The sequence below is a fragment of the Rhipicephalus sanguineus genome, chromosome 2, assembly GCF_013339695.2.
Source record: "Rhipicephalus sanguineus isolate Rsan-2018 chromosome 2, BIME_Rsan_1.4, whole genome shotgun sequence".
In the NCBI taxonomy this organism is placed as follows: domain Eukaryota; kingdom Metazoa; phylum Arthropoda; class Arachnida; order Ixodida; family Ixodidae; genus Rhipicephalus; species Rhipicephalus sanguineus.
The window spans coordinates 53,291,156-53,313,056 of NC_051177.1; the positions used below are offsets into that span (position 1 = coordinate 53,291,156).

Here is a 21,901-nt window from a genome sequence, read left to right on the forward strand (position 1 = left end):
GGAACACTACGCGCGTCGTGTCTTCCCTGTAGCCTGGCCTTTAATTCTCACAGGGCGTGCGGGGAACGCGGTCGACAGGCGCGCGAGAGAGAGGCAGCGTAGGAGAGGAGAGAGATGGGGAGGGGACGCGCATGCGCTGGCCATCATCGCGGCATTTCAGAGGAGCCAACCGAGGCAAGCGCTGGACTGAACGCGCGCAGCTCTCTACCACTTGAAGGAGAGGAGACTAGAGGAGGAGAGTAGCGTATGCGCCGTGAGAGCAGAAGCGAGAACGCAGGAAAAGCGCAAGCAGGTGCTGGTAGAGAAGTGGAGAGAGTAACGCGCAGCTGTTGGAGAGAAAGAAGGGGGAGAGTTGCACATGCGTAGTGTGACTGCCGACTAGTACGCCGTGTGCGTATTACCACGCCGCGTGACATACCCCGAGCAAGAGGTACTTCGCATCTAAAAGGGTGTGCTTAAATAAACGGGGTCACTTCTGCTGAGGACTTGGAGCGGGCGTGTTGATTCCGCGGCCCTCGGGCTTAGGCCTGCATGCTCGGCTGCCTGGGCTCGAACCCGCCCACCACATTGTGTCAGAAGTGGGATACTAGGTTCCTGTCATTCAACATGGCTAAAAAGGACGCTCCAGTTCCTGCCCTTGCAGCCGCCAGTCTCCTGAGCCCGGCCCCATTTTCCTTCGACGAATGGCCCCATTTTCTTCGACGATTGGCTCCATTTCCATCTACACCAGCCGTTGAAGAGCGCCTTGTTCACGACCGTTTCGTCGTGGGTTTGTCGGATTCTTGCCTCTCAGACGAGCTGTGCCGCACTCCTAGCCTCTCCCTGGACGACGCACTTGTGCAAGCCTTCCAGACGAAGACGCCAAGCAAGAGAAGCAACGCCTGTCCCTCAACACTGGGCAACCGCCGACGGCCACGCACGTGGACGCGGCGACTACGCGTAAACCCGCGCAAAGGGCACGCGGACGAAACCACAGACGGGACTCTGGCAACTTTGCGTCACGTGACCGGCCCGACGGTTCACGAACCAGCGACAGCAACGTTGGCGAGGCTTCGAAAAGGGGCAGTGCCACCCTGGCCGCTTCTGCGGTCACGAGGTTCACCGACGGTCGGACTGCCCAGTTGCCAAAGCGGCGCCTAACCACTGCAAGAAGCGATGCCACTTTGCGTCGGTATGTCGCTCAAAGAAGCGCCTCGGACCCATGGAGCTGCACTCCGTCGCGGCGGTGGCTCGGAATGGGCGGTACGCTGAAGTTCGGACCAACGGGCCCCCTCGCGTCTTCCAGGTGGACTGTGGTGCCAACGTTTCGGTGGTTCCGCGTACGTTTCCTGGCTGTCCAGCCATCCTCGATAAGCCGCGTGGCGAGGAATTTTGCGGACCCGGGAAACAATCCCTGAAAGCGTCTCGGAACTTTCTCCGCGGCGCTGTCTTGGAGAGGCAGGCCAATGAACGCCTCTACCAAGCCAGGCCAATGAACGCCTCTACGTCGTTGCGGGACAAGAGCAGCCCCTTCTCGGCTATCCCGTCATAGTTGCCCTAGGTGTTGTCAAGCTTGTCGGCGCCGTCATACCAGCTCTGCCGGACACACCACATCGGGAAACACCTACAGCCCTTTCCCCGGCTGGGGCTCGCTCGCGGAAGAGTACACGATCTGTATCAAGCCCGATGCGGTACCGCATTCCCTCAGTACAGCCCGGCGTATCCCGATATACTCCTTCGAGACGTCGTCAAAAAGAAGCTCGACAGGACCGAGCAGGAGGGCGTGATCCGGTGCGTCGACGAACCGACTGACTGGTGCGCGGGACTTGTCGTCGTCCCGAAGCCAGCAGGGGGTTACCGCCTGTGCGTAGATTTGACTAAGCTCAACGAAGTCGTTCATCGGTAACGCCGCGTACTTCCGACCGTCGACCAAACCCTCGGGAATGCATGCAGATGCCTGTGTTTTTTTTCGAAGTTGGACGCAACTTCAGGCTTCCACCAAGTACGCTTGGCCCGTGACTCCCAGAAGTATACGACCTTCATTACTCCATTTGGCAGGTACTGCTATTGCCGCTTCCCATTCAGCATAACGCTTGCCCCAGAATACTTCCAACGTCAGATGTCTCGCCTGCTGGAAGGGTTGGCCGGTGTTGTTAACACCATGGACGACATCCTTGAGTTTGGCCGCGCCACAGAAGAGCACGACCAACGCCTCCAAGCAGTCCTTGGTCGCCTCTAACAAGCGGGGGTCACCCTCAACGCGGCCAAATGCAGTTTTGACGTGTCCAGTTTACGATTCCTTGGCGTCGTCGTCGGTGAATGACATTGTTCCTGATCCAGATAAGGTGACGGCCATTCAGCGCATGCCAGCTCGTAAGGACGTTCATGGTGCCCAACGTTTTCTTGGTATACTCAACCATGTGGGTCACTTCCTCCCGGGTCTCTCTCAGACGACCGCCCGATCCGAAGTCTGCTGAACAAGACTGCAACCTGGTCATGGGGACCAGCGCATGCCTCGGCATTCGAGCAGCTAAAGACCATGCTGTCCTCAGACATATGCCTCGCAAGGTACAACCTTGCATTCCTGACAACAGCCTTCACAGATGCCAATTCCTTCGGGCTGGGTGCAGTGCTTCTTCAAGGCCAGCCATCAGGGGATCGCCGACCAGTCGCATACGCTCTCGTGCACTGAAAGAAACGGAACGAAGGTACAGCCAGATCGAAAAAGAGGCACTGGCTGCCACCTGGGCCATCAACCGGTTCGACGAGTTGATTCGGGGTCTTCGTTTCACTCTGCAGACTGACCATAAGCCGTTGGTCAAGCTCCTTGGAACTGCGGACCTCGACTTCATGCCATCCCAGATCCAGCGCTTTCGCGTCCGCCTCCTCCAGTACCTGTTCGACGTGAAGTATGTGCCTGGGAAACAGTTGGTTACCGCAGATGCACTCTCGCGAGACCCGGTCGCCAAGCTGCCAGCGACATCAGCAGTCCACAAGGTGGAGCTGTACGTCCACGAAGCACTCCGCCCTATCCCTCCTACATTTTCGGTCCTCCTTGACGACTTCCGAGCTCACCAGGCATATTGGGAGTGCGCTCAGCTCAGGTCGTACTGCGAGCAAGGGTGGCCTCGGAAGGAAAATCTGCCTGTCAGCATGGCTCAGTTTTGGACTCATCGTGTGGAACTCACTGTTGTTGACGGCCTTCTCCTCTATGGGGGACGCCTACTGGTGCCCGCTTCTCTGCGGAAGCACGTCCTGTCCCTCATCCACGATGGACACTTCGGAGTGAACCGTTGCCGTGCCAGGGGGGGAGGGGGGCTGTCTGGTGGCCGACCATGGGGAGCCAGATAAAGGCCATGGTGGAGAACTTTCCCAGCTGTGTTTCCTACAGTGACGCCTAGCCGCCCCTGGGAGCGAGTCGGGGAGGGCGTTTTTCATCACGAAGGAGCAGACTACCTTCTGCTCGTCGACTACTATTCTCGGTACCCAGAAGTGCTGTCTCTCCGCACGACAACGTCCACAGCGGTGATCTCTATCATCAAAAGTGTCTTCGCAAGGCATGGGATCCCGGAGACCCTCGTCAGTGACAATGGGCCTCAATTTTCCTCTGCCGAGTTCCACGCCTTCTCCCAGAGTTACGGCTTCTCCCACATCACCAGCAGACCCAGGTACCCGCAGTCCAATGGAAAAGTCGAGCGGATGGTGTGAACTGTAAAGGAACTTTTCAAGAAGTCTCCAGACTGGCCCTTGGCTCTCTTGTCATAACGTAATGCACCTGGCGTCGCTCAGCTGCTCATGGGGCGCAGCTTCAGGGCTCGCCTTCCGGTCACACCAGCCACGTTGCTTCCAGGATCCCCTCACGCTGCCGACTTCCACAGGTGGAACGCCGCCAGCGTCAAGATTTTGACCATCGGCATGCTGCGCAGAATTTGCGGCCATGGGAGGGGTGGGAGAGTCTGGATTCGTGACGCTGAATGTGCTGCCACAATTCTTAGCCCAGCGCAGCACCCACGAACCTGCGTGGTCCAGACAGATGCAGGTGCTCTCGTTCGCAATAACAACACTGAGACACTCAGAGGTATCGAGAAGAGTACTCACAGCTTCACCAGGGTCATCTCCAGAGTTGCCAACAAGAGAAAAGGGCTTAAAGAGGACAATCTCATGAAAGCCTTCCATGCGTTCCTCATCAGCCACATTATCTACGCTGCCCCTCTCTTGAAATTGAAGATGGAGCTCAATAATATTGATGCCGTTATCAGGACAGGGGTTAAACGGGTTCTTAATCTTCCAAAAAGCACCAACACGGAGCGGCTATTGCAGCTCGGGCTGCACAACACAGCAACGGAGCTCTTTGAAGCTCAACGAACAGCTCAAATCTGCCGATTGTCCCTCACAAAAGCAGGCACCAGGATCCTCCTGGAGGCAGGGCTGCAACCCCTGTTCATGCCCCCCGAGAAAGACAAGATCTCCTCGGCGATAAGAGCTAGGGGCCATATGCGTCGACCCAGTCCCCAGGAACATCCATCCCGTACACAATGAAGAGCGAAGAAAGGCAAGAGCCGAAGCCATCCTGGAGAAGATAGATTCCAGCTCATCCGCCCTCTCAGTTGATGCAGCCAAATACTGGAAGAAGGACGCGTATGTCGTCACAGTCGTCAATGCCAAGGGATCACTAGTTAACGCGGCCACGGTGGTCACCGGCTTCACTCACGAAGCCGAGGAACTGGCTATCGCGGTAGCTCTGCAAGAACGAAGAAGGGACGTCACCATCTTTTCAGACTCACGAACTGCCATCAGGTCATTTACATCCGGCTTCGTCTCCGCCGCAGCCGCGAGCATTGTTAATAAGACGACTGCTGAGGCTAACGAAAGGGAAGATCCCCTAACGCCCATCATATGGTTCCCGGCCCACATGGGTGACATCTCATCCTCCCCAACAGGCAACCCTAACGAGAGGGCTCAGCAGCTAGCGCGTGAACTAGCTACCCGCGGCGGTGACCGGCCATCTCAGACGGGACGGGAACGGGGATGCATGGACTTCAAGGATTCATTAATATCATTCCACGAGATCACCTCAGCTCACAAACTAGGGCGCAGGCTCTTCCCCCTCCACACCCTAAATTGAATAAAGCGTAAGCGGTCACACTGCAACTACAGACAAAAATGTACATCGTGTTTTTTCCTTGTTTCTAGGTGTTTTTCCGCCGTTATAATTGTAACAATAGCTGTAGCCTGCAGTCTAGGACAGTTAACAAGTCGTTAATCGATAAACAGGCATTCTATTGCTGTCTTTAAGAACAACTTCCAGCCTTTGTATGGAATATGCGCAATACGGTACGGTACAGGAACAACTTTATTGAAAGCGTCCTGAGAAGAGCCAATCCTTAGAGTGACACCGCTGTAGGATAGCTAGAATTGGGCCACCCTACCGCGGTTTCAGTAGGGTGACCCAATTCTAGTCACCCTCACCGCGGGCCGCTCCCACGTGGGGACAGACACGAGCATTTCAAGCTGATTGGCCTCGAACCTTTTAGCCCGTTTGGTTCTTGTTGCCACAAAAGGCGTCCCGCATCTAGTCCAATTTATGTCTAAAACATACGTCCAAGGCAGAGTCCCCGAAGTGCGCACGATGCAAAGTTACACAACGCATGTATTTCAATTGGTCCATCCTACTTTGCCAAATAGGTGTTGCTACTATGAACGGCGAAATGTGGGAACACAACCGGAGGTTCTGCCTTCAAGTCCTCCGGAACCTTGGTTTCGGCAAGAGTTCCATGGAGGGACACATACAGGCAAGTCCATCTTAAACAGCAGCCTAAACATCTTCACATGCCGTATATTCCTTCACCTACGTGTCATCAGAAGCCCAATGAAAGCGTTTTATTAAGGCGAAAGCCTTAGGTGCATCATCAAACGCGAAAATTGACCGTCGGCGTAGGCGTCCCGCGGCGTCAGCGTCAACACGAGTGATGCAAAAAATAATCATGTGATGACGTCACCATTAGGGGTCACAGACCGTCAATATGTGTGACGTCATCATGACGTCGCATAACGTGAAGTCACATGATGACGTCATCACACGACATCGTTGCTTGGTCAAAGGTGGGCCGATAACGGACGGCAATGCAAACCCAGGTGAGCTACAGAAATCTTGCAATGCCTACGGCCCTAGAGGCAGTGTGAAACCTCGTTAGGTGCCCGAAAGCTTTCAGAAGGGGGCAGCGGAGGATCAATAGATCGACCGAGAAGGAAGAGAACACGGCTAGGCGACTGAGTAAGGGACCCTGTGAGTTTATTTCAAGCGAAGCTTTCTTTGCGAACATCCCCGAGTTTCCCTGACTGTGGCTGCTGCTGCTCGTGCTGCTCCCTTGCGGAGTAGGTGCCCTGGCCAATCCCTGATTGATCAACGAATCGTGCTGAGCGACTGTTCAACGCAGAAATTTGGGCAAGTTAGTGGCAATTGAACTTGTATATCTAAGTGCTCGTTCACACAGCCGTCAAACCACCCGTCGCGTCACCGTCACGTCAAAAAAACGTACAGCAGACGCGACGTAGCAGTGTACCAACAGACGACGGCGGTTGCAGCGTCGACAGCAGCACGTTTTTGTGCAGTGTTGACCGACTGATGCACCAAAATAGGAATTGTCCACGCAGCCCAAATGGTTCGCTGGCGACTGATGCTCTCCCGACTCCGCTGGGCTCTTCTCCTCGCACCACAAACACACACACATAGAAGAAACAACCACTGACACTGGTGCACTTGCCCCCCCCCCCGTTTTATGGCCCATTCAGTCAGGCACATATCCAGTGTTCCAAGGCCACGGACCCGGGGGCCGTATGCTAGACGCGTGGCTCTTCTCAGAACTCGGAACTCCAAACGTAAACTGATTTCTGATTGGTCCATTTTCTAGGGGCGGGGCTCCGTCCCCGTGCCGGCGACGGAAACGTAGAGCACTGCCCTACGTCGCCGTCAACCGGTTTTTCCGGAGAAAACGTCTCGGAAATCCTCTCCCATGACGGAAATCGGTGCCGTGACGGTGACGTGACGGGGCGTTTGACGGCTGTGTGAACGAGCCCTCAGCAGCGCAAAGCAACAATCCTACAAGGAAGAGACGCGTAAACGCCCGTCTTGTTGTGCTGGTGTTTACACAACACACCGGTGCTGGTGTAGCCGCACAAACACCGCACAAACAGCACTGGTGCTTGTGTCCCTTCTTCGCCTCCGTCTGTATAGGAGGAAAAGCGGCCTGCTCATGCGTTAACGCGACGTTGGACGATGAGACTATCGCTTAGAGAGGCATTTTAAAGATTCAATTTGGCTTGAACTCAACGCAGGACGAGTGTCGAAGCATGATCGAGAAAATAGACGACGTGAAGGGAGCACCGATCGCCCTCCAGGACTACCTGCTCACAAGCACGTCCAACAACATCTCGGCGCTGGTCTACGGCAACCGGTACCCGTTCGACCACCCGCGTCGCCGTTTCCTCGACAGCCTCCTCAGCGACCTGTTCAGGGCTATTCGCGCCGGTAGTCTGGTGGAATTCGTACCTCCCTTCCTACTGGAGGTTGTTTCAAAGCTGCCTTCGACGCGCCAGACAGCCATTGTCTCCAAACTCTGGGAGTTCGTTGAAGACACCAAGTAAGTATCTTCGTGCGGTGTGTGTGTGTGTGTGTGTGTGTGTGTGTGTGTGTGTGTGTGTGTGTGTGTGTGTGTGTGTGTGTGTGTGTGTGTGTGTGTGTGTGTGTGTGTGTGTGTGTGTGTGTGTGTGTGTGTGTGTGTGTGTGTGTGTGTGTGTGTGTGTGTGTGTGTGTGTGTGTGTGTGTGTGTGTGTGTGTGCGTGCGCGTGCGCGTGTGTGTGTGTGTGTGTCTAGGCTTCGGCCATGCACCGGCCAACCACGTTGTCACTGATGCCGCTGTTTGCAAATATAAAGTGTACATCCGACGGGTATTATGGGACGGTGAGTAGAGCAGGCCATCAATGATTACAAGTACACGTGACACAAGCAGAGTCGCGGAGTTGTGTATAAATTCACGAGCAGTTGCAATGACATGTCAGGACGTTGACAGCGTAATACACTCGGACCAATAATTAACTTATAAAGATGTTTATTGGCGGACACTCGGCGAAGATGAACGACAGCGACAGTCAAGGCGTGGCCGACTCTGCGCGAGCTGCGCTCTGTCCGAAGAGGGCAACCCACTAGAAGGGGCCGGAGAGGACGACCCACTTCAGAATTCCAATAAGCTTCGCTACAATTACTCCGGGTGGGAAAAGGGAGCCGCCTGGCGACCTAACAACTTGTCACAATGAGCGGGTCATGGTACGCCTTGAGGCGCTCCACGTTTACAATGTCGCGCCCTCGACGGCGCATGGCCGAGGATGGATCGATTGGTTCGATCAGATAGTTTACAGGGGATGTGCGTTCAACAACACGGTAGGGGCCTTCGTATTTGGGCAGTAGTTTTGAAGAGAGGCCAGGTGCAGTGGTAGGGATCGAGAGCCATACGAGCGCTCCAGGGAGGAACGTCGGCTCAGAAGTGATTCTGTCACCGCTAATGCTCCTCTGCCGCTCTTGGTCATGCGTAGTGAAGGTCTTGGCAAGTTCGCGACATTCTTCAGCAAGTCGGGCGGTAGCAGAAATCGGCGCACACTCAGACCGATCCGGCTTGTAGGGAAGGATTGTGTCGATTGTGTGCGAGGGGTGCCTGCCATACAATAAGAAAAAGGGAGAAAAACCAGTGGTGCTCTAGCGGCGGTATTGTAGGCGTAGGTGACGAAGGGCAGAATGGCATCCCAGTTGGTGTGATCGGCGGCTACGTACATGGAGAGCATGTCGCCGAGCGTACGGTTAAAGCGTTCGGTGAGGCTATCCGTCTGCGGGTGGTAAGCAGTAGTTTTGCGGTGAAGAACGTTGCACTCTTTTAGAATGGCTTCGACGACTTCCGACAAGAAGACACGGCCTCGATCGCTGAGCAGCTCCTGAGGTGGACCGTGACGTAGCATGAATCGGTGGAGCAGGAAGGAGGCCACATCGCGCGCTGTAGCCGCTGGGGGGGCGGCAGTTTCGGCGTATCGCGTGAAGTGGTCTACAGCGACGATGACCCAGCGGTTACCAGCAGACATCAGAGGAAGTGGTCCATACAAGTCGATGCCAACACGCCCAAACGGCCGGTCAGGGCAAGGTAGAGGTTGCAGACCTGCCGGGGACAGGTGCGTTGAAGTTTTGCGGCGCTGACAATCGATGCAGGCGCGAACGAACTTCTGCACGTAGCGGTACATCCCTCGCCAAAAGTACCGTTGGCGAATGCGGTGGTAAGTTTTCGATACCCCAGAATGCGCACACTGCGGATCAGCGTGGAACGATTCGCATATGTCAGAACGCAGACTTCGGGGTATTACTAGTAGCCACTGGCGGCCGTCGCCGCTGTAATTGCGTCGGTGGAGGAGGTCGTCGCGAACGGCGAAATGGTGGGCTTGACGACGCAACGCGCGAGTGGATGGTGTTGCCGAGGGATCAGCCAGCAAGTCCATCAGTGAGGCAATCCAGCGATCCTTGCGCTGTTCGGTAGCGATTGTCTGAATGTCGATGGAAGAAACGGCAAGGGGAGACACTGAGCTGTGGGCATTGTCGTCAGGCAAGGGAGAGCGCGACAGGGCGTCGGCGTTAGCATGCTGGCGTCCGTTGCGGTACAGCACGCGGATGTCGTAGTCTTGCAGGCGAAGTGCCCAACGGGCGAGACAGGCCTGTGGGATCTTTCAATGACGACAACCAGCACAGCACATGATGATCGGTGACGACATCAAACGGGCGACCATACAAATAAGGTCGGAACTTCATAAGGGCCCAGATGATTGCCAGGCATTCTTTCTCCGTGACGGTGTAATTGGTCTCGGCTTTAGTAAGCGTGCGACTTGCATATGCCACGACATATTCCGGGAACCCAGGTTTGCGCTGTGCAAGGACAGCGCCGAGGTCAACACCGCTGGCGTCCGTGTGTACCTCTGTAGGGGCCGTAGGGTCGTAGTGGCGTAGTATCGGAGGAGACGTCAACAAACGACGGAGCTTCGCGAAAGCGGCGTCGCACTCTGACGACCACGTATTGAGAGGCCCGTTGCTGCCAAGGAGCTGTGTCAGCGGCGATATGATAGTCGCGAAGTTTCGTATGAAGCGTCGAAAGTAGGAGCATAGTCCTACAAAACTGCGCAGTTCTTTGACGGACGTAGGTTTGGGGTACTCTGTCACGGCCCGAAGCTTGGCTGGATCGGGGAGAATTCCGTCCTTGGACACGACGTAGCCTAGTATTGTCAGCTGCCGCGCTGCAAATCGGCACTTCTTTAGGTTCAGTTGTAGCCCAGCGTCGCTCAAACGCGTCAAAACAAGTCGCAGGACGTTGAAGATGCGTGGAGAAGTCCGGGGCGAAAACGACGACGTCGTCGAGGTAGCACAGGCACGTGTGCCATTTCAAGTTGCGCAGAATGGTATCCATCATGCGCTCAAAGGTCGCGGGCGCATTACACAGCCCAAACGGCATGACGTTGAATTCGTACAAGCCGTCGGGTGTGACAAACGCTGTCTTCGGTCGAGCGTCATCAGCCATGGGGACTTGCCAGTACCCTGAGCGCAAATCGAGCGACGAAAAAAATTCTGCTCCTTGCAGGCTGTCAATGGCATCGTCTATTCGAGGGAGGGGATACACGTCCTTACGAGTGATCTAGTTGAGTCGGCGGTAGTCTACACAGAACCGCACAGAGCCGTCCTTCTTCGCAACGAGTACGACAGGAGACGCCCAGGGGCTGTTAGAGGGTCGAATAACATCGCGGCGAAGCATGTCTTCGACTTGCGCGTTAATTACATGACGCTCTGCTGGAGATACGCGATATGGACGTTGCCGCAGTGGGGGTTGGGCGCCAGTGTCGATGTGATGCGTGACAGCAGACGTGCAGCCGAGAGAAGTTTGCGCGACATCGAACGAAGAATGAAATTCTTCCAAAAGGCAGAAAAGCTGGGAACGCTGGACCGACGTAAGGTTGTCAGCAATTGAGGAAGCAAATACATCAGCAGTAGACGAGTCAGCAGGGGCGTAGCCAAGGGGGGGGGTGGGGGGGTTCAACCCCCCCCCCCCCCCCCCCGAAATTTTTCAGTTTTGCTTGCGTATATATACACGCACACATACAAACGTACGCACAAACATACACAAAGTATGGTTGAACCCCCCCCCCCCCCCCGAAAAAAATTTCTGGCTACGCCCCTGCGAGTCAGATGTGGAAAAAGCACTGAGCGTACGGGAGCTGGCACAGTGCGTGCCACCCGGTGCGTCCATAACTTGTGCATCTTCGAGGGCTTCCGCTCGGCCGAGACATTCTCCTCGCACCAACGTAACATTGTACGGGGATGGGTTCGTAACGAAAATATCGGTGTCGCCCTGAGTGACTTGCACGGTCGCAAATGGCACCAGCAAACCTTTCCTGGTGAAAACGCGGTCAGAGGGGGAAAGGAGTGCAATGGTGTCGGAGAGACCGGTGCAATAGACGGACACAGCCGTTGACGAGTTTGCAGGAACTGTGGTGTCCTCTTTGACAAGTACTTTGGTCGCAGCCCGATGGACTGTTCGCCGGCGTCAAATTAGGAGAATGGTGAGAGCTCTATTTCGGCTGGTGCGCAACGAATTACGGCGTCGTGGCGAGCGAGAAAATCCCAACCCAGGATGACGTCGTGAGATGCATGAAGAAATTATGATGAATTCGACGGCGTACAGAGCGTCCTGAATGATGACACGGGCTGTACACACCGCTGTCGGGTGAATGCTTTGAGCGCTAGCTGTACGGAGGGAGAGCCCGGCAAGCGGCGTCGTCACTTTTCGTAGTAGTCGGCTAAATTTAGCGTCCATAACGGATACGGCAGCTCCAGTGTCCACAAGGGCCAATGTGCGCACGCCATCTACAAACACGTCTACTACGTTCGATGGGCTTTGCTGAGGGCTTTGGCAGTTCGATAGCGTCGCAGCCCTTGCCTCTTGGACTGCGACGACTAGTTTTCCTGGTCTCAGGCGACCGGACGAGGCCGCATCAGTGACAGTGAGCGGCGTCTTGGCGATGGCGAACGGCGGGTAGATGGAGACGGGCGTGAAGTCGGTGACATAGGCGGCGGTGGCTCGTAATATGGACGGCTGTACTGGCTGGTGACGGTCGATCCGACTCGAGGCGGCTGCATGCGATTGCAATAGCGGGCGACGTGACCGGCGCAACCGCACGCAAAGCAGATGGGGCGGTTGTCGGAAGTGCGCCAGGCTTGCCGGGCTAGGTCCCATCCATATCGCAGGACGCGAGGGACGGGGTGGCTGCTGGTATGACTGCATGGTGGGCTGCAGTCGTGGCGTATGGATGACGTCGGCGTACGCAGCCGGCACACTCTCTTCGAAGGCCTGAGGCCTGGCGACGGCTCCGGCGTAAGTAAGTGGGGGAACCACAGGGATCGCTGGGGGCGGCCTAGCTACAACTTGCGCGTAACTGAGCGGCGCAGTCGCCCGAGGGGGTTGGTGGTATTTCGGCATGACCTCCGCGATTTCATGCTCAATAGCCCGGCGTAGGGGAGGCAGCAGTGGGGTCGACGGCTGTTCAACAGGCTGCGGGTGAGCGAAGGCCAGTAGAGAGAACTGGCGGGCAATCTCCTCGCGCACGAATGACTTGATTTCGGCGAGCAAGACGGAGTGGTCCGAAATAGCCGGCATGCCAGCGAGATCGGCGTCGTGTGATGGAGGTCGACGCGTCATCAGCCGCTGCCGGCGCAGCTCCCGTAGCTTTGGCACAGTGTTATGACCTCAGCCACAGTGCAAGGGTTTTTGGCGAGTAGCATGGTGAAGGCATCGTTGTCGATGCCTTTCATGACGTTCCGGATCTTCTCAGCTTCAGACATGGTCGCGTTGGCTTTCTTGCACAAGTCCAGGACGTCTTCAATGTAACTCGTGAAAGACTCGCCGGACTGCTGGGCTCGTTCCCGTAAGCGCTGTTCAGCTTGCAGCTTACGAACCGCAGGGCGGCCAAACACGTCGACGATGGCGGTCTTAAAAGCGGACCACGTAGCGAAATCGGATGCGTGGTTGTTGAACCATAGGCTTGCGACACCCGCGAGGTAGAAAACCAGGTTGCTCAGTTTTCCTGCCTCGTCCCATTAATTGGGTACGCTGACACGCTCGTAAATCGCGAGCCAGTCCTCGACGTCGGTGCCATCCGCGCCGGTGAGAACAGGAGGGTCGCGGATGCGGGGGACACCGGGACAGGATGTCGGTGCAGAGGGAGGCGTTTGCTGGGCGGCATCTTGAGTCATGGTAGAGGGCACGGCACGGGATCGAAGCTCCAAGGGCATTGAATGCTGACCGTAGTTGTTTGAAGGGCACAGCACTCTCCACCAAATTATAAAGGTGTTTATTGGCGGACACTCGGCGAAGATGAACGACAGCGACAGTCAAGGCGGGGCCGACTCTGCGCGAGCTGCGCTCTGTCCGAAGAGGGCAACCCACTAGAAGGGGCCGGAGAGGACGACCCACTTCAGAGTTCCAATAAGCTTCGCTACAAACTTGTGAATGAACGCAAAGTTACGGCGGCGAACATAATCTGTCTAGAAACGGAATATAACACATTTCTGAATATAATGATGTTCATCTCAAGCAGACCTAAAAATCAGTGTAAGCGCACTCAACACTCATAAACATCATGCATGTAATTTAACCGTACATAAAAAATACAAAAGAATTAGCAGGGCATAAGCAAGTACCAAAATATCGTTTAGATGAGCACTTGCCAAGAGCGTGTATACCAATGAAACCTAATCGAACAGTAAAACACTTATAATAATAATAATAATAATACTTTATTCTGGCATGTGTACACAACAGTTACATGCCACCGAGATGAGGCAAAAGGAAACAGACGAAGCTGTTTCCTGACTAGGCCTACATCCCGGCTCGTGAACAAAAAACAAAAACAAGGACAGCGGTGAGGAAAGCGAAAAACATCCGGTACAGCACAATTCACCAGCATCACTGTAGAGAAGTCATGGAAGGTTCATACCAATTTCAAGCAATTTCGCTATAGAAGTACGAAAACCTATAAAAACCATTTCATGTTGATATGTCCATCAGGGTAAAGTTGTGAATAGATTTAATGAATGAAGAGGTGCAATAGTATCCATCATAATTCAGAATTCAAGTGGAGCTAACAATGTGCGTAGCTTAACAATTGAAACGCAGTGAAGTACAACCTGGTGAACAGAAGTATACATCGCAAGTGGCAAAATACATTGCATGCACATAAAACACACAAAAAAACAAAAAAAACAAAAAGAAAACAAAACGAAAACAAGCACTTCATCCTGGATCGAAGAGTAATCTTACTTTCTTTTTAAAATAATGTACAGATCTGCTTATCTGTGATAATTCTACTACAGAAGGAAAATTGTTACATATATCTACTATTTGATGGTCAAGTGATTGGGTACCATAATTTGTTCTAGATCGTGCTGAAACAAGTGACGTCCTTCGTAAGTTATATTCAATATGACGAGTGAGGTACATATTGCTGAATGAAGCAAAATCTTGTTTTATACGATTATAAATAAGAACCATCAGTTTAAGTTTGTAGCATTCAGTGAAACACAATACACGAAAAACAGAAAATAAATTGCTATGTCTATGTCTATCTGGCCTTTTAGTTATTAGCTTCAATGCTTTTTGTTGCATGGTAATTAATTTTTGTGCATTGGTCCTATTACATGTGCCCCAAACTAAGTTGCAGTATGTGAGGTGCGAATGAACGAGAGAAAAGTATAGCTGCTTTGCCACCGAATGTGGAAGAAGATGGTTAATACGGCTTATAACACCAATGGATCGAGCCATTTTCAGTTTTACATGACTCACGTGATCAGACCAGCTCAAGTCATCCATACCACATTCGTAAACGAACCTCTATTTTCATTTTTCTTTCTTTTTTTGAGTACAGAAGAATTCCTACAAGCTAAGCATCATCAAAAACCGAATACTCACGGACGATGCTCACGGTGCGAAGAAACACGTTATTTGTAACGAGCCCCGTTCTTTGACTGCGATGTGCATTCATGATCTTCGATCTTTATTCATAGTATTTAATTGCATTAAACAAGGCGCGTCAGCTAGCGTATGTCGGTCACGCTGCCATTTTTTTGTGCAAGTAAAGCCACGTCGTCACCTGATGTAAAACTTGTTAAATGTTGCGAACCTTGTGGAAGATCGGTAAACTGACCATAGTGCCAGTCCTCACAGTTGATTGGACAATGACCCCAAGCACATCGGTCAGCGTGAAAACGGTTTCGACACTCATTATATAATAGTTAGCTATGTTACTAATGTCAGTATAGTTATTTCAATCAAGATTTCGAGCTGTGCATGGAGGACGAGTTGAATAACCTCTTGAGAAAGTTAATGGAGTGCAGAGTAGAATTTTCTCTTAATGTTTGTTTATTTGCAAGCACCGAAGTTCGCAATTAGTCTTTCGTGAGCAAAACTGCGGCTTGAGCAAACTCATGTGTCAAAAAAAGACGGCAGATCCCACGCATTGTGGGAATCGATGTAATGCGAAGCAGCCAGCACAGAGCTGCATACATCGTCTTGTATGTAATTGAGGAAAATGCGTGTCATGGTTTTCATGTTAACTCCTATTATTTATGTTCGTCACACAGTAACGTCGCGCAATGCCAACTTCGGGGTCGATCAAGCTAGAGAAACGGCCGCCAGCGCACCATGAGCGTGGCATGTAAGTCATGCTGTACATGACATGCGTGTCATGACTTTCATGTTAACTCGTGTTATGTCCGTCACACAGTCACGTCGCGCAATACCAATTTCGGGGTAGACCAAGCTAGCGAAACGGCCGCCAGCGCTCCATGAGCGTGGCACGTAAGTCATGCTGTACATGACATGCGTGTCATGATTTTCATGTTAACTCGGGTTATGTATGTTCGTCACACAGTCACGTCGCAAGATACCAATTGTGGTGTATATAAAGCTAGCGAAACGGCCGCCAGCGCTCCATGAGCGTGCCACGTAAGTCATGCTGTACATGACATGCGTGTCATGATTTTCATGTTAACTCGGGTTATTTATGTTCGTCACACAGTCACGTCGCCAGATGCCAATTTTGGTGTATATGAAGCTAGCGAAACGGCCGCCAGCGCTCCATGAGCGTGCCACGTAAGTCATGCTGTACATGACATGCCTGTCATGATTTTCATGTTAACTCGGGTTATTTATGTTCGTCACACAGTCACGTCGCAAGATACCAATTGTGGCGTATATAAAGCAAACGAAACGGCCGCCAGCGCTCCATGAGCGTGCCACGTAAGTCATGCTGTACATGACATGCGTGTCATGATTTTCATGTTAACTCGTGTTATTTATGTTTGTTACACAGTCACGTTGCGCAATACCAATTTCTGGGTAGATCAAGCTAGCGAAATGGCCGCCAGCGCTCCATGAGCGTGTCACTTAAGTCATGCTGTACATGACATGCGTGTCATGATTTTCATGTTAACTCGGGTTATTTATGTTCGTCACACAGTCACGTCGCAAGATACCAATTTTGGTGTATATCAAGCTAGCGAAACGGCCGCCAGCGCTCCATGAGCGTAGCATGTAAATCAAGCTGTACATGACATGTGTGTCATGATTTTCATGTTAACTCGGGTTATTTATGTTCGTCACACAGTCACGTCGCCAGATACCAATTTTGGTGTATATGAAGCTAGCGAAACGGCCGCCAGCGCTCCATGAGCGTGCCACGTAAGTCATGCTGTACATGACATGCGTGTCATGATTTTCATGCTAACTCGTGTTTTTATGTTTGTCGCACAGTCACATCGCGCAATACCAATTTCGGGGTAGATCAAGCTAGCGAAACGGCCGCCAGCGCTCCATGAGCGTGGCACGTAAGTCATACTGTACATGACATGCGTGTCATGATTTTCATGTTAACTCGTGTTATTTAGGTTCGTTACACAGTCACGTCGCAAGATACCAATTGTGGTGTATATAAAGCTAGCGAAACGGCCGCCAGCGCTCCATGAGCGTGCCACGTAAGTCATGCTGTACATGACATGCGTGTCATGATTTTCATGTTAACTCGGGTTATTTATGTTCGTCACACAGTCACGTCGCCAGATGCCAATTTTGGTGTATATGAAGCTAGCGAAACGGCCGCCAGCGCTCCATGAGCGTGCCACGTAAGTCATGCTGTACATGACATGCCTGTCATGATTTTCATGCTAACTCGTGTTTTTATGTTTGTCGCACAGTCACGTCGCGCAATACCAATTTCGGGGTAGATCAAGCTAGCGAACGGCCGCCAGCGCTCCATGAGCGTGCCACGTAAGTCATGCTGTACATGACATGCGTGTCATGATTTTCATGTTAACTCGGGTTATTTATGTTCGTCATACAGTCATGTTGCGCCATACCAATTTTGGTGCACATTCGATTAACCAAGCGACCAGGAGAGCACAAAGTCGTAGGCGGCTAGATAGATAGATAGATAGATAGATAGATAGATAGATAGATAGATAGATAGATAGATAGATAGATAGATAGATAGATAGATAGATAGATAGATAGATAGATAGATAGATAGATAGATAGATAGATAGATAGATAGATAGATAGATAGATAGATAGATAGATAGATAGATAGATAGATAGATACGCTGAAAGTCGCAGAAGTTCGCTAAGAAATGCTTCGCATTTAATAGCACAGCTACATCGGGTATTCGAGCTTTCATCGCGAACTCTTCTTGGAGAAACCTTTAATTCGCTTAGCCGGACATCTAATTTTCTACACTAAAACGCACTTCGCAAAGAAAGTAACGTACAAATGAAGAGAAAGAGAGGGACGGAAAAAATACTAAAAGCAAATCACTCCTCAAATGAAAATACTAGAAGGAAATCACTCCTCAAATGAAGAACCTGCGTCCTGTGCTCAACGTATAAACACAGAGAGATCATCCTCATGAATAACTGCATATCCACGAAATATGTACAAATAAGCGGAGGATGTTGCGCTGTAGGAGGGTATTTGCGTGAGAGAGAAATTGCGATTGACTATACCAGCGGCCTCAAACTCACCTCAGCAAGCAGGTCGCAGTCACGAAATTCGGTCCCTCAAAGGGCCTAAACAGTCGAGAAGGTGGATAGGGGGGCGTAGTTTAAACAAAATGTCGGCTAACATTGCATTTGAAAAAAGACCTTCCCCATATCTCATATATGGGTCATTTCTGAAGCAGCTTTCGATTCGAGAAACATACAGATACCGATCTTCTCCGGAATGACTGAAATCTGGACGCCAGTTTTTGGTCCGCGATTATGTTTCAACACATGATAACTACATGTGTTATCCCCCTACACCCCCCTACACACACACACACACACACACACACACACACACACAAAGAAAGCTCAAGATCAGTTAAGCCTGTGTAGCTTACGCCACCAAAGCGTTATTAATCGTAATAGGCGAGAAAATAATGCGAGTATCACTTAGCAATCTCACAGTCACAAAGTCATTAAAAAAAGTGCAACGAAGACATTCGTGCGCGGGCCGGGCCGCTAGCGAAAGGTCGGCGGGCCGTGTGGTTGAGGTCGATCCCTAGACGATAGAGACTATTTTCTTAAACGCCAGCCAAGATTTGAAGACAGCAGACTTCTACAGTAATTTACGGACGCGTTCTCCAGACCAGCCGGCTGAGATGCGAAAAACTCCCCCCCCCCCCGTCTGTTTTAACCCTTTCAGGCCCAGTGATTCCAATTGGAATCGTAAATTTTGTAAGTCAGTCAGCAAGCACCTGGTAACGATAAAGCATTGTTCTTCTTCAAGAGTTCATATCTAGCATTTGCTCCACATATGGTGCCAGCCCGGTACACTCAACAAAGCGAGGTCACGTGTGAACGAAGAACTCACAGAAGTGGTCGCGCTGCTCGCGCATTTCGCTGAGGCAGCTTCTTCTTTCACCGTGCAGAAGTAGGGCATTTATCTGAGTTCTGTGTCGAAAAATCGAATTTTCGCCGTTGGGTATTTTGCTATCCCATCGAAATAATTTTAAGAAATTAAGAATCATATGATCGACATATTATGAAATAATAATTCACAAATTAATTCGGTCGCTAATTACTCTTGATTGAAAAGTGCGAGCACAGATTTTTTTTTATTTTTGAACTACCATGATCATGCGCACCTCATACTGTAAAAACCAGTTGTTTACATCGAAAATAAAATAAATCAGGACTGAAAGGGTTTTAAGGGCGAAGCTTTAAGGTCGAGGTTTGTCCGGCGCTCGCCGTAGCCAGCCGCTAGTATCATCATCTTGTATAAAATAAATAATAAAAAACGTAGGCTCGAGTCAGATCGAACCCAGGCCGTCTACGTGGCAAGCAGGTGTTCTAACACAGAGCCACTCCATTGTTTGGAACTGCACTGAAATTAACTTTAATGGTTCACAAACATACGCGTCCTGTGTACGGGTGTCACAGTACGAGATGTAATATCGCAGTAGGGGGGAGGGGGCAGCGCCACATGGGAGGGGTGGGGGAGGAATTTTCCAACAACTTTGTTTTTTGCCTATCTCGCTCGCTCTTTGTGCTTTTTGCGATTGCCTCTCACGCCGCCGTTAAAGCAGCACACGCGTGATTTCGTGCGGCATTCCCTACGGCGTGCGATTGACTCGAAAGCTGGTGAATCCCCTGTGGAAAACCTGTAGTGAACTTAATTTGAGCGTGTCTATCCGGCACGCGGAATCATATGACATATGTATTCTACGTCGTGCGCATCCGGCAGAGTTCTTCAATCGTACTGCGAAACTACTCATACGCTCCATGTGTCAGAATGCGAACAGTATTGTTCAAAATTGCGTAGAGGTATGCCGATTGTTGCGTCACGCGTCGGTGAAAAAAACAACAACTAATAAATGGCACCTTCTTGTGTATTACGTTGCACAGCGCCGTACAGACACTTTTGAGGCGATGACATTGCCCTTCTGAGCATGTGGATTCAACTTCCGGAGCCTTTGTATGAGCTAGTTTGTCTACACATACTGCAAATAAGGCGCGAAAGAAACTGTGTCGTATAAACGTGAAGTGATTTTCAACCTTGGCTGCCGCATATCGGGCCTGGTGGAATCAGATTTTTATAATAGTACACTAAAGGGAATTCTGGCGCTAGTGTCTATGGGAGCTGCAACGCGTAACGCTTGAGCCAGCACGGGTATGATGGTTAGTACGTGGATTTTCCTAAACTTCGTTCTGTCGGCTCTGTGTGGGCTCGTGTGGCATGCAGCCGGTTTGTCGCAAGATGAAGTTCAGCAAAAGTTCAGCAGTCCCACTTCACTACCTAGACGTTTTTTGGTTCACCATTCAAATCATCTCACTGAGGTTCACAAGGAGCCGTTCTTTTATCTGAAAAAAAAAAAGTCAGAACACTACAATAAACAAAGCCACAAGTGCGTTCCACGCTGCAAACACGAAGACTAGGCGAAACTATGTACTACCCATCATTCCCACGGTGGCTGAAAGATCGCAGCGCCACAGTTCCCTCTAGTAAATATTGAAGGAAACTATATGGGTGGAATAGAAAAATGTTCATGCGCCGTACTCGTGCACTGCCTTCAAAGTGATCCTGTGCATTTCCTGTTCATTTCAGTCAACAGATCAAGGAGCACGAGCGGACCCTCGACGAGCACGTCAACCGTGACTTTATCGACGGTTATCTAAAAAAGATCAACGAAAGCAAGGCCGATCCAAATTCAAATTTTAAGCGTGAGTCGACGTTTTCTCGCGCCTTATTAAACAACGGTCAAAGGTCATCTATGGCCGAGCACGTTGCACACAGGGGTGTAGGCAGAAATTTTTTTTGGGTGTGCAGCTCCTGGATCTGAAATGAGGGCCAGGCAGGCAGATGTGGTCGAGGGTCATTTCGTGCTCTGTATGCCATGGCAAAAAAATATCAGGGGAGGGGGGGGGGGCACGGACCCGATGTACCACCGGCTACGCCACTGTATGCACACGACCACACGTGCAGCCTCGAATAGGCTGCGTAATTTAAGCTGCCTCGCCACTGTGACGGAAAGCAGGTATGAGATGTTATTATGCCGAGCAGTGCTGCCGTTGAGCATAGATTTAAAAAGGAGCCACAACTTAAGCTAAATGTAGCCAAAAGTAGCCATATCATTTCATTTTAGCGCCATACTTGTAGCCAAATACAACAAAAGCAAAATCACGGACGCGGCTTTTATTATGTAAAATAAGTAATATTGTATTTAATTCAATTTTTCTTCCTCTTGCTTGGTCTCCAAACCACAGATAAGTTTCAAATAGTTGAATAAAGCATTTTGAGCTCAGTGCGCCTTCATATAGTTTATCTAGAATAGATGTAGTTCTGGCCAGAAGTCCTGTGGAGCATTCTAGCTCGCAACTCAGTAGGAGCATTAAACGATGAAGCTCCTTCAAGCCGGAGATCAAAAGTGATTCGTAGAAATACCATAATAAGAGTCCAGCTTGATGTAAAATGTGGTTGAAGATGAACGGTGCAGGTTCAATTTGTGGCGGATATCTGTTTTTCCACGAGCCCTATTGAACGACCTCAGATACGAGATGTGGTGGAACTTCTTCAGCGTCAAGTGCATGCGTTTTCTTTATGACGCTACAGATGTCTTTAAAAATCGTATGACAGTCAGGCTCATGGCGTTTTCGCACATGCACTCTACTTCGAGGAGGAAATACTTTGCCGCAGCTGAAATTACACAGAAGTGACTAATTAAGAAAGCCTCGTTAATTAACTTTCTAATTATTGATTTGAGCGCAGTTGTTTACATTAGAAAGTTGTAGTCCGTGACATTTTATGGCAGACAGTG

General features: G+C 51.1%; 1 protein-coding gene across 1 annotated transcript in view; it reads left to right on the top strand.

The window, feature by feature from the left end:
• LOC125757143 (cytochrome P450 2A7-like) overlaps positions 1-21,901 on the top strand; it is a 45,217-nt gene that overhangs the window by 11,974 nt on the left and 11,342 nt on the right. Inside the window, exons 3-5 of the mRNA XM_049412352.1 lie at positions 5,665-5,771; positions 7,315-7,619; positions 20,692-20,807. Of these exons, the coding sequence (XP_049268309.1) occupies positions 5,665-5,771; positions 7,315-7,619; positions 20,692-20,807 (528 nt within the window). The remainder of the gene's footprint in view (positions 1-5,664; positions 5,772-7,314; positions 7,620-20,691; positions 20,808-21,901) is intronic.